Source organism: Haliotis rufescens, unplaced genomic scaffold, assembly GCF_023055435.1.
Source record: "Haliotis rufescens isolate VD_foot unplaced genomic scaffold, xgHalRufe1.0.p SCAF_8, whole genome shotgun sequence".
Lineage (NCBI taxonomy): Eukaryota > Metazoa > Mollusca > Gastropoda > Lepetellida > Haliotidae > Haliotis > Haliotis rufescens.
This window is the reverse complement of record NW_025964372.1, coordinates 34376137-34389138: the sequence shown is the minus strand read 5'-3', so window position 1 is coordinate 34389138 and position 13002 is coordinate 34376137. Positions and strand designations below refer to the sequence as shown.

Below are 13002 nucleotides of genomic sequence, written 5' to 3'. Positions count from 1 at the left end.
TACCCGTCGGTTGCATCACGTTGGCCCTACTCCCATATCAAGCGGCCATAAAAGGCGACTATGCTTGTCTGACTGGGTTGATGCATGTCATCGTATCCCAATAATAATATCTGAGTCTGGACCAGACAATCCAGTGATTGACATCATGAGCATCTATCCACACACTTGGGATTCAATGACATGCATCAACCAAGTAAGCGAGCCAGACGACCCGATCCCGTTAGTTGCCTCTTACGACAAGCATAATCATCTTTAATGACAAGTATCAAAGTTAAAACATGGGCTGTCTGCTGCCAGTGTCAAAAAACAAGGTGCACCCTGGTCCCATACATTCAAAAGTTGAAACATGGGCCGTCTGCTTCCAGTGTCAAAAACCAGGTTGCACCCTGGTCCCATACATTCAAAAGTTGAAACATGGGCTGTCTGCTGCCAGTGTCAAAAACCAGGTTGCACCCTGGTCCCATACATTCTAAAGTTAAAACATTGGCTGTCTGCTGCCAGTGTCAAAAACCAGGGTGCACCCTGGTCCCATACATTCTAAAGTTAAAACATTGGCCGTCTGCTGCCAGTGTCAAAAACCAGGTTGCACCCTGGTCCCATACATTCTAAAGTTGAAACATTGGCTGTCTGCTGCCAGTGTCAAAAACCAGGTTTCACCTTAGTCCCATACATTCTAAAGTTGAAACATTGGCTGTCTGCTGCCAGTGTCAAAACCAGGTTGCACCCTGGTCCCTTACATTCTAAAGTTAAAACATTGGCTGTCTGCTGCCAGTGTCAAAAACCAGGGTGCACCTTCGTCCCATACATTCTAAAGTTGAAACATTGGCCGTCTGCTGCCAGTGTCACATAATCATGTCAATAATGCATTGCTATAAAATGTAAGAGGAACATCTTGAATTTCCCAGTTTGATGATGCCAAGTGTAAGAAGGCATGACAAATTACATGTAACAGGGATTAGTCATGTAGTACGGTAAATACTAGTACATTTTACAGGTACTGTGTGTCTTCAAAGATCGATTTTGTGTGGACAAGTAAGGGTTAGTCAGTTTGAAATGTTTCTAGACAATATCAGGTTGTATTTATCAATAATTGGTTGAACTTGTGCATGTTTTATACAGCTAAATTGAGCCATGACGGGGACCTGTAAAATATGTTTGGACCAGACTATCCAGTGATTCAATTTGGGAGCAACAATCTTTGTCATAAATTGTATGAAGACATGTAAAAGAACGTGTGAACAAACACTTGTATCAGTTATTTTAAAAAACAGGTTTATTGCCAATATACACATATAGTAAACCTTCAGACTTGATGAAACACAATGAACAATATTTCAAAATGAAAATAAATTTGCACACATCGCACAGGTTGAAATAATGGCTTGATAATTACATAGTAACAAAAGGAAATCCAACCAACTGTTCTAAAGAAATAAACATAAATGATAAATATTTATCCACCTAATACTCTTAGGTAATACACAGTATGTTGAAAGGTTGAAGGGATAAATCCTCGACCAATCACAGCGAACTAATTCAAATACAAACAGAAGGAAGATAGAGCCTGAAATTCATCCTAACAACCTTTATGAAAGAACATAATGTGATACAAGAAATAGTAGAGGCTATGAAACCAGGAAGATGCGACATAGAAAACCTGTGACTGGGCATGTGATTTGATCACAGCTAAATCACATCCATTCTACTGGGCTATAGTTTCTTACCCTCAGTATTCATCTGTCTGTTTTTCTGTAAAACTTGTTATTAGCAGAGCTTACACTAAAGAATATAATGACTGATTGATAATGATGTATAACTTGACAATGGTGTATACAATGCCCACAACTACAGCACTTTGAGAGCACCATTGACCAATCAGAAACGTATAACACAAGGATCCAATAGAAAGCTCATATTTTGTCAACTAGAGCTTTCTAGGCAACAATGTGATCAAAAGCCTTTCAACTAGACTAATGATGTTTAAGTCACAATATTTGCACTCATACAAAATTTTAAGCAATATCAAAATCAGACACCAAGACATTTACATACCAATAACTGTTGTGTTACCTTCACCAAGCATCCACATACCTTCCTGAACTTGCATAACATAAAGAATTATACTGCATTATTATATTTGACCAAACAGTCCTATTCTCAATGCTGCAGAAATACAAATACAAAATGTTGAGGAGTCTGACTTTCACAACACTTTAAATATATACCTTGCATGTCTTTCTGTATACTTACCTAACGGTTTTTTTGCTTACAAGGAGTACCATATATGATTGTATGACAACGACAAGACTGCCAAGTAGAGATAGAAGAGTCAAGCCAGATCGGACATTCCAGTCAAAAATGCTCTTGGGTCATGTCATTAGTTCTCAATGCCAGTGTTGCTGCCTATAGCAACCGACAAGACTCCAGTCTGTTGGGAAGCCAGGTCGGACATCCCAGATCCAGTGGTAAGATTGTCCAACAGACAAGACTCCAGTCTGTCAGGAAGCCCTACTCTGTTTTGTCACTGGTTTCCAAAGCCATTGTTACCCCTTATGTTAAGATTGTCAAGCAGAGGTAGAAGCTCCGGGAGAAGAGTCATATTCTGAGGATTACTTGTCTGCCCAGAAGCTACACTGGACATTCCCAGTAGATTCTGCAGATTGCTCATGTTGGACATGTTGGGCATTCCTTGAAGATCCCCCATGGTGGCTTGAGGAGCAGAGAGTCGTGGGTTGCTCGACACAGCTGGCACCTGCTGGCCGGAGGTCATGAGTGCCTGAAGGTTGGGCATGGTCATCAGGCCCTGGAGACCAGGCATTCCCATGGCTGGCATACCTGGGTTCATATTCGGAGACCTAACGTTCATGCTGGAGAGGCACGAGTTCACATTTTGACTACCCGTATTCATAGCACCAACGTTTGGAAGGCCACCATTCACAAAGTTCTGTAGTCCTGGAAGAAGGGATGTATTCTGTCCTCGTCCCAGGGCTGGCATCTGCATCATGTTATTTGACATCATGGGGAACATCATACTCATCATGGCAGGATCCAGAGCTTGCATGCTGGCTTGTGTTGCCATCATTGATTGGAGGAGCTGCTGTTGATGCATCATGTTACTGGTATTTGGATTGGTGGTTGCTTGGGCGTTACTTGTATCTGTTGCTGGTGTGGTGCTTATATTCTTCTGAGGTGAGACTGGGTTTACAATGAGTGGAGCCACACGGTTTGTCTTGATATTCTTTTCCTGAAACATAAAGGCACAAGTTGACTCCTGGAAACAAAGGAGAAAGCATCTGTGGGTGATTTCTGTTGACATGTAAATACATGCATATTTATTTTCTTAATAGTTATCTTTTCAGTAGTAAATTATATATTATGTACTTCAGTTTGAAAGACTGGTTTTTCCAAAGTTGAGAAAAGTGATATTTTCATTGCAGTGAACATAACACTTGATATTTCACTGCCGTGAACAATACACTTTGGCGGAACTATTGTCATACAAGAGTGACCTCCCCTCAAATTGTCTCCCTTAATCAAAAGTGGCTGGCCCATACACAAACTGTTGACTTCCTTAGTTCACATTAGTTCCACATTGACAAGGCTTAATAATGCAGATGGTCATTTATGGAGATAATATCGCTTCATTCCGTGTGTTATTCTCTTGAAAATGTTTTGTTATTAACTGTAATTTTCTCACTGAACTCGTCAATCGAGACAGTTTGTTTTGCAAAGCCCCATTTTTGTTACTTGACCAGAGTGTATTCTTTTGCTTTTTATCTAGGCAGGCTGGCCTTGGAGGTGAAATTGGGTTTAACGTCGCGTCCAAGATTATTGCACTTATATAGCAACGTGCATGTACGTGTGTGTGTTTGTGTGGCTGCTTGTACTAGTCCGGACTGATGCCGATTTATAGTTGCTAGCCCACTGAGATACCATGCCGCAGTTTAACATGAATACCCCACTCAGACTCAGTATACTGACTCCGAGCCGACCAGTCCTTGTTTTAGCCCCTTAATGCCGAGCGCCAGACAGGGTAACAACAAGTACCATCTTTTAACGTCTTTTGGTATGACACGGCCAGGGATCGAACCCCGGACCTTCCGCTCTCCGGGCGGACACTCTACCACTAGACCACCGAGGTGGTGCCGGTCTTGGAAGATCTTTCTTGCCCATTCCCCTCGACGTGGAGAGAAACGGCTATGCTAAGTAAGTAGTGTAACCACAGGAAACAAAACAAAATGTAGACTACATCTCTATACTGACAAACAGGTCTCCACTGTGTGGCAAGGCGAAAGAGAATGATGTGGCAGAGATAGACAAGTGATCAGGTCGTGTACGGTAACAATGCATGGGATTACTGAGGCTGAATATTTTTTAGTAGCTGGAAACATTGTTCAAGCACATTTCAACATAGGATTAAAGATGAAAGTAGAAATGCATGGTTTGAGACAGGATAAGAATAAAATTAACATTTCTTTCAAACTTAAGTGAAAAAAACATTAAAAATTATCAGAAACAATTTTCTTTTATCACATTTGGCTTGTATTTAAAAAAATCAACAACAATACTTTCAAAAGATTACAATGATAGAGTGAGTTAGGTTGGGATTAACAATGCTTTGAACAGTACTCCAATTATATCACGGCATGTCAGCCTACTGTGGGAGGAAAGCCCGAAGTGATGCAGGTCTCAAATGTTTCACTTTGGTGAAATCAACAAGCAAGTGTAGGGTGCTGACAAACCGAGAAACATAATCAGGGAGAACCGGGATTCAAACCCATGGTCATAGGTTCCTGGCATGCCCTAGGTACGCAACTCTGCACATCGAATTGCAGTACCTTAGCCAACTGGGCCACCAGTCTCAAAATTACCATGAAAACACGACCATTTTCTGTGATGGGAATTATGTTGACCTTGTACTAGAAAAGGAGGTCATATCTTCTTCATGGGTTTGTGAGACTTTACTGCAATACTTACAGGTGACATGGCCACTTGTCCTTCTGATCTGCAGCCTTTATCAAATGTTTCTGCAAAAAAGATTTCAGAATTATAATGATACATTTACAATAAGGAATTTTTAGTTTTTCATGCATTAAATGAAATGTTAACATCAAGGCCATACTGGCATCCACTTCTATTTCACATACACACTCAGACAACTGACTACACCTACACCCACACCCACAACCAGACAACTGTCTACATCCACACCCTGACTACACCCACCTGCTGCATGTACATCCAGCCCCAGTGTGGCCTCCACCTCCTCCATCAGCTCCTTGGTTTTACTGATCTGCATCTCCACCTCATGCAGCTGGTTGACATACTCTGACTCACTCCCTGTCACAGACAGCAGGCTCTGCAGAATACGCTTCCTACAAAGTAGAACAATAACAATGAGTGTTGAAGACCAGTATGAAAACCAGTGATAGGGAACCAAGATCCATACATTGGGATACCATGACATGTAATCAACCAGTCATACATTGCAACCAACTGATATGTCAGTATATGTGTCATGCAGGAAATACTATAGATTTGTTCTGCTCCAAATTCCCCAGAGAGAGACACACATGGACTACCAGAGATCTGTTCTGCTCCAGATTCCCCACAGGGAGACACACATGGACTACCAGAGATCTCTTCTGCTCCAGATTCCCCACAGGGAGACACACATGGACTACCAGTGATCTCTGCCGCCCCAGATTCCCCACAGGGAGACACACATGGACTACCAGAGATCTCTTCTGCTCAAGCTTCCCTACAGGGAGACAAGCATGGACTTCCAGAGATCTATTCTGCTCCAGATTCCCTACAGGGAGACACACATGGACTACCAGAGATCTCTTCTGCTCCAGATTCCCCACAGGGAGACACACATGGACTACCAGAGATCTCTTCTGCTCAAGCTTCCCCACAGGGAGACACACATGGACTACCAGTGATCTCTTCTGCTCCAGATTCCCCACAGGGAGACAAGCATGGACTTCCAGTGATCTCTTCTGCTCCAGCTTTCCCACAGGGAGACACACATGGACTACCAGAGATCTCTTCTGTCCCAGATTCCCCACAGGGAGACACACATGGACTACCAGAGATCTGTTCTGCTCCAGATTCCCCACAGGGAGACACACATGGACTACCAGTGATCTCTTCTGCTCCAGATTCCCCACAGGGAGACAAGCATGGACTTCCAGTGATCTCTTCTGCTCCAGCTTTCCCACAGGGAGACACACATGGACTACCAGAGATCTCTTCTGTCCCAGATTCCCCACAGGGAGACACACATGGACTACCAGAGATCTGTTCTGCTCCAGATTCCCCACAGGGAGACACACATGGACTACCAGAGATCTCTTCTGCTCCAGCTTTCCCCCAGGGAGACACACATGGACTACCAGAGATCTCTTCTGCTACAGATTCCCCAGAGGGAGACACACATGGACTACCAGGGATCTGTTCTGCTCCAGCTTCCCCACAGGGAGACACACATGGACTACCAGAGATCTCTTCTGCTACAGATTCCCCACAGGGAGACACACATGGACTACCAGAGATCTCTTCTGCTCCAGATTCCCCACAGGGAGACAAGCATGGACTACCAGTGATCTCTTCTGCTACAGATTCCCCAGAGGGAGACACACATGGACTACCAGAGATCTCTTCTGCTACAGATTCCCCAGAGGGAGACACACATGGACTACCAGAGATCTCTTCTGCTCCAGATTCCCCACAGGGAGACACACATGGACTACCAGAGATCTCTTCTGCTACAGATTCCCCACAGGGAGACACACATGGACTACCAGAGATCTGTTCTGCTCCAGCTTCCCCACAGGGAGACAAACATGGACTACCAGAGATCTGTTCTGCTCCAGCTTCCCCACAGGGAGACACACATGGACTACCAGAGATCTCTTCTGCTACAGATTCCCCAGAGGGAGACACACATGGACTACCAGAGATCTCTTCTGCTACAGATTCCCCACAGGGAGACACACATGGACTACCAGAGATCTGTTCTGCTCCAGATTCCCCACAGGGAGACACACATGGACTACCAGTGATCTCTTCTGCTCCAGATTCCCCACAGGGAGACAAGCATGGACTTCCAGTGATCTCTTCTGCTCCAGCTTTCCCACAGGGAGACACACATGGACTACCAGAGATCTCTTCTGTCCCAGATTCCCCACAGGGAGACACACATGGACTACCAGAGATCTCTTCTGTCCCAGATTCCCCACAGGGAGACACACATGGACTACCAGAGATCTGTTCTGCTCCAGCTTCCCCACAGGGAGACACACATGGACTACCAGATTCCCCACAGGGAGACACACATGGACTACCAGAGATCTCTTCTGCTCCAGCTTCCCCACAGGGAGACACACATGGACTACCAGAGATCTCTTCTGTCCCAGATTCCCCACAGGGAGACACACATGGACTACCAGAGATCTGTTCTGCTCCAGATTCCCCACAGGGAGACACACATGGACTACCAGAGATCTCTTCTGCTCCAGCTTTCCCCCAGGGAGACACACATGGACTACCAGAGATCTCTTCTGCTACAGATTCCCCAGAGGGAGACACACATGGACTACCAGAGATCTCTTCTGCTCCAGATTCCCCAGAGGGAGACAGGCATGGGCTACCAGAGATCTCTTCTGCTCCAGATTCCCCAGAGGGAGACAGGCATGGACTACCAGAGATCTCTTCTGCTCCAGATTCCCCACAGGGAGACACACATGGACTACCAGAGATCTCTTCTGCTCCAGCTTCCCCACAGGGAGACACACATGGACTACCAGAGATCTCTTCTGCTCCAGCTTTCCCACAGGGAGACACACATGGACTACCAGAGATCTCAGCCGCTCCAGACACCCATAACTGCTCTTGATGAGCTGTTGTACATTTGTCTGTACTAGATGCACATTTGTGCGTCACATACAATCCTGCATATAATATTCATTATCAGTGTGTCCGAGGCTCACCTCTTGAACTGTAATGCCTGCAGGGTCAGCTTGAGTTCATCCACCCCCAACTGTGTCTCCTCCAACTCTCGCTGAATGTCTGCCTCCATATCTGCATCGTCACCCTTAAGACAACAGCTCACTCTTTTTCAATGGGGTCTTAATCAATACCATACTGTTTAATCATTTTAAGTGTAGAGTGCTTAGGGTAGAAATGACATGTCTTTATACAGGGGGCAGCAGGTGAAACAAGGTCACCAATATTAGCCTTACAACTAGGTGTTTGTAAGTATTTGAAAAACGAAACAGTCCCTTTCTCATACAAACAAATACTTCCAGACCTTGACATTAATCAAGTTAAATCTTAACACACAAAAAAAAAATACTTCCAACAATTGCGAAGTCTCAGGATTATACAAGTAAAAGTGCTACAGCTACTGGCGATTAATGGGTGTACGAGAATGGTTTTACACCACTTTTAGCAATATTCCAGCTATATCATAGCGGGGTATACCAGAAAATGGGCTTCACGCAATGTACCCATGTGGGGAATCGTACCTGGCATGTCAGCTTAATGTGGGAGGAAAGCCCGAAGTGATGCAGGTCTCAGACGTTTACCACTTTGGTGAAACCCACGAGCATGGGTATGGTGCTGACAAACCTAGAAACGCAATCGGGGCGAACCGAGATTCGAACCAACAATCATAGGTTTCTGGCGTGCCCAAGGGACGCACACTGTAAAGCGAATCTTGGCGCCTTAGACAACTGGGCCACATGTGTCCCCTAGGCCAGTGTTAAGAGATGTGATGAGGGTTGTAACGTCACGTGTGAAACAAAGCCAAATGGTGGATAATTGGTCTAGTTTATGTATCATAATTAAATTGCGATAATATAAGCTAAACAATCATGAAATACTCATATGCCCCGCCAATATGACATGTCTGGTTGTGTGCAAGGCTTTAGCCCTCCAGAAACGAGCACTTCCACCATTTTCAGTCTAAGTCAAAGTCATTGCTATGGAAACTTGAAAACTAAGTTTTTCAAAAATCCGAAACTATAAAAAGCCACTAGTTTACCACTAGACCTATCAATAAGCGAGGTTTGGTGAAGAAATATTGTACAGTTTTCAATATCTGCTCCAGAAAGGAGCAATACCACTATTTTCAATCTAAGTCAAAGTCATTGCGATGGAAACTCAAAAAGTAAAAAAAATTAAAATCACAAACTACCAAAAGGCACCAGTTCATTACTAGACCTGTCCATGTGCCAAGTGTGGTTACAGTATCTTTAATGGTTCTGCTCTGAAAAGAAACTTGACAGACAGACGGACAGACAGCACCCATTCCAAATAATAAGCGTGAATGGACAACACTGTTCTCCATACTAACCTGCCAGTAGAGGTCATTTGGATCGAAGTCCCGGAGTATCTCCTCCACTCGTGCTTTCAGTCTTGTATTCGGATGATCAAAGGCATCCAAGATTTCTGGCAGTCTGCACACCAAACAACAGACATTACTTCTGATGAAGTTGATTCTTACCAAACAACACAGTTGCATCCATTCTAAACTTTTATGAGTAAAGGACATCCGTAAAACCCTGAATAGTTCAAAATATTATTCACATGAAAACTAACCAATAATCGTTTATGTATTACTTGGTTGTAAAGAGTAACTTGCTAAATCTAACTGTATGAATAAAGATAGTTTCCAAGAAATATTAATCAATAGCAATGGGTCAAGTTGGAAATATCTGTTGAAACTAAATGTTGTGAAACACAAACACCATGTCTTAAAAAGGGAAGTAACTCTTGAAGGGTTATCTTACCCTTTCAGTGCATAGATGGTGATGTAGGTCTTGTGCCCATGCATGGACTTCACTCCGTAGCTGCAGTGAGAAACAGGACATTATTGTTTTGTTTGTGGTTTAACACTGCACAAAGCGTTATTCCTAGACTAACACTTGGTCAATCAAAACATTTCTTTAAAATAATGATAAAGTCTTTTCTTCGAAAGAACCTTTCCTCTTCTTATGTTAACTAGACTTGGTTTAGTATGATTCAGACTTGCATTGGCTTTTAGAAAGATTAAATAATAAATATATATCCATAAATTCCACAGTCATGGCACAGGACTACATTATTCCAGCAATAGGAGAGCATCCTACGAGTAATCAAGTCTGGACCAGACAATCGAGTGATTGATATTATGATCAACAATCCACACCGTCGGGACATGATGACACACAATCAGCCAAGTTACCGTGCCTGACCACCCAATCCACTTTGTTGCCTTTTATGACCAGCATATGTTGTTGGGAGGTCTTTTCTAACCCGGCATCCCCATAGAGTACCACGTTTGGACCAGGCGAACTAGTGGTTGATATTATGAGCAATGTTCCATGTCATCGGGTACGATGACACCCTATGAACCAAGTCATCGAGCCTGAAGACCCAATACAAATTATTTGACAACTACAGAGTTGCCAGCCCTAATTGAAGCTTTGGAGTAATCAATAGCACCGAGTCATGGATAGGAGGGAAGCGATATGTCGAACAATGCCAATGGTTTGCACTGTGTCGATAGAAATATTAAAAGTGTCAATAGTATCATCGTGAATGTGCATGACAGTTTGCAATTAGTCATAATTAATACATATATTAAACAATTTCAAACCTGTTTGTGTGGTTGGTCAGCAAGGCTTAGGACAATGTGACAAGTTTGGTGATGAAATATCATATGGTTTTCAAGATCTGCTCAGGAAACCAGCATTATCACCATTTCCAGCATAAGTAAAAATCGTTGCCATGGAAACTCGCAAACTATTTTTGTTGAAAATGGCAAGCTATCAAAATTCACCAGTTCACCATTAGACCTATCTGTGTGCCAAGTTTGGTGAAGATATAATATTCAATTTTCAAGATCTGCTCCCTAAACGACATATTGCGCGGGGGGACGGTGTACATTTTAATACGTTGTGGGGGCTAAAAATCATAATTTGGGTTAGGAATAGCTAAATTTTAAAATAGAAAAAGAGAATGGTCGCCATCTGTGCAACAAGAGCCATCAGGAGATGACATATCCCTCTGATTTTCTGCTGCAATTTGGAATTGGAGTTTGGCTACTTCTACCCCACTTGGGGATCATTGCCATTGGATACCTTCAGTTCCGTAATGAAAAAAATAATGCTGTTCAGTACTTTTAAACATTCCAAATCATCAAAAGGCACCAGTTAACCACTAGACTGATCTGTATAGCAAGTTTCATCAAGAAATATTTAACAGTTTTGGAGCTGCTCCAGAAACGGAAAACGGACAAACCAACATGCTGATCGCTATGTCCCGTTTTTCAAAACGAGGGGATAACAAAGGACGTGAGACCCATGATAATATCCTCTTAACTTACAACAGCATGTCCTGGAACAGATGGGGGTAGTCCGACTGGCTGAGGACTTGTTTCTTCACAAGCATGTGCCTCGTCTGCAGCTGGGAAGAAGGAATGACTGAGTTAGTGAGGTTGATTTTATAACACTTCAAACAATATTCCAGCTAAGTCATGGTGATGGACACCTGGAACACAATGAACCTTGTTTGTGGTGAGAAGCAAATGCGTCCTCACAACACCACCCTGTAATCAACACAGACAATACTGATGGGTATTGGTGGTTCTTATTGTGTAGCTGTATGCTTTGGTTTGGATTGTTGTTTGACGCCGCACTCAGCAATATTCCAGCTATATGACGGCGGTCTGTAAATAATCAAGTCTGGATCAGACAATCCAGAGATTGACATCATGAGCATCGATCCACGCAATTGGGATCGATGACATGCATCAACCAAGTCAGTGAGCCTGACCACCTGATCCCATTAGTCACCTCTTATGACAAGCATAGTCGCTTTTTACGGCATGGGTTGCTGAAGGCCTGTTCTACCCCGGATCTTCACGGGTCGCACATGGTGACACTGCAAAAGCCTGAAGTGGTGCAAAATCTTCAATCTATAAGACTATAACAAGAGTATAATCTCTGTCATAAAACGGTATAAGTGAGTGAGTGAGTATGGTTTGACACCTTTTTTAGCAATAATCCAGCAATATCACAGTGAGGGACACCAGAAATGTGCTTCACACAATGTGAGTGAGTTTGGTTTTACACCGCTTTTAGCAATATTTCAGCAATATCACGGCAGGGAACACCAGAAATGGGCTTCACACATTGTACCCATATCAGGTATGGAACCCGGGTCTTTGGCGTGACGAGCGAACCCTTTAACCACTAGGCTACCCGACCGCCCCTCACACAATGTACCCCTGTCTCCAAACGTTTAACCACTAGGCTACCTGACTGCCCACATTAAAGGCATCAAACTTCCAAACATGTTTGTGACTCTACCATGGACCGGAGGATATCCTCCTCCCAGAAGAGAGCTGATATTTCCGCGGAGATGATCCACGGTTCTGCCTCCCAGTTGATCACATGCACACAGAGGTCAGGGGTCAACTCCATTCTGAAATGTTGAATGAGTACAATCAAATATCCTGGCATACATCACAATTGAAACATGTTTCAAAGCAAGTTCTAGAGATACATTTTCTTCAATGAAACTTAATATCAGTGAATATTCTGTATCCAATGTCTCTGGAGACAAACGTTTATTTGTTTGTTGTTTAGCTCCGCACACAGTTTTATTCCTGCCATATGACAGGGATCTGTAAATAAATATGGTTTTAGGCTGCTTTATGCAATATTCCAGCAATATCACGGCAGGGGGATACCAGAAATTGGCTTCACACATGGTACCCATGTGGGGAATCGACCCTAGGTCTTCGGGGTCATGAGCAAACACTTTAACCACTAGGCTGCCCCACTGTCCTTGCAAACTCTAACAAGAATGCAAGAAATTTCACTGGTTAATCATATCACGTGATGAAACAGTACATTCCACTGTTGACCTAACAATAGAATAGACCTCGAGTGAGTGAGCTTTTTTTTCTGTGCTTTTAGCAATATTCTAGCAATATCATGATGGGGGACA

General features: G+C 43.3%; 1 protein-coding gene across 1 annotated transcript in view; it reads right to left on the bottom strand.

Moving 5' to 3' along the window:
• Positions 1 to 1251: 1251 nt before the first annotated feature.
• Positions 1252 to 13002, bottom strand: part of LOC124141780 (tudor domain-containing protein 5-like) — a 77190-nt gene continuing 65439 nt past the window's right edge. The window contains exons 15-22 of the mRNA XM_046509869.2: positions 12360 to 12474; positions 11375 to 11454; positions 9798 to 9857; positions 9362 to 9464; positions 7995 to 8098; positions 5227 to 5375; positions 4978 to 5027; positions 1252 to 3244 (exon numbers count right to left, since the gene is read on the bottom strand). Of these exons, the coding sequence (XP_046365825.2) occupies positions 2522 to 3244; positions 4978 to 5027; positions 5227 to 5375; positions 7995 to 8098; positions 9362 to 9464; positions 9798 to 9857; positions 11375 to 11454; positions 12360 to 12474 (1384 nt within the window). The 3' untranslated portion in view covers positions 1252 to 2521. The remainder of the gene's footprint in view (positions 3245 to 4977; positions 5028 to 5226; positions 5376 to 7994; positions 8099 to 9361; positions 9465 to 9797; positions 9858 to 11374; positions 11455 to 12359; positions 12475 to 13002) is intronic.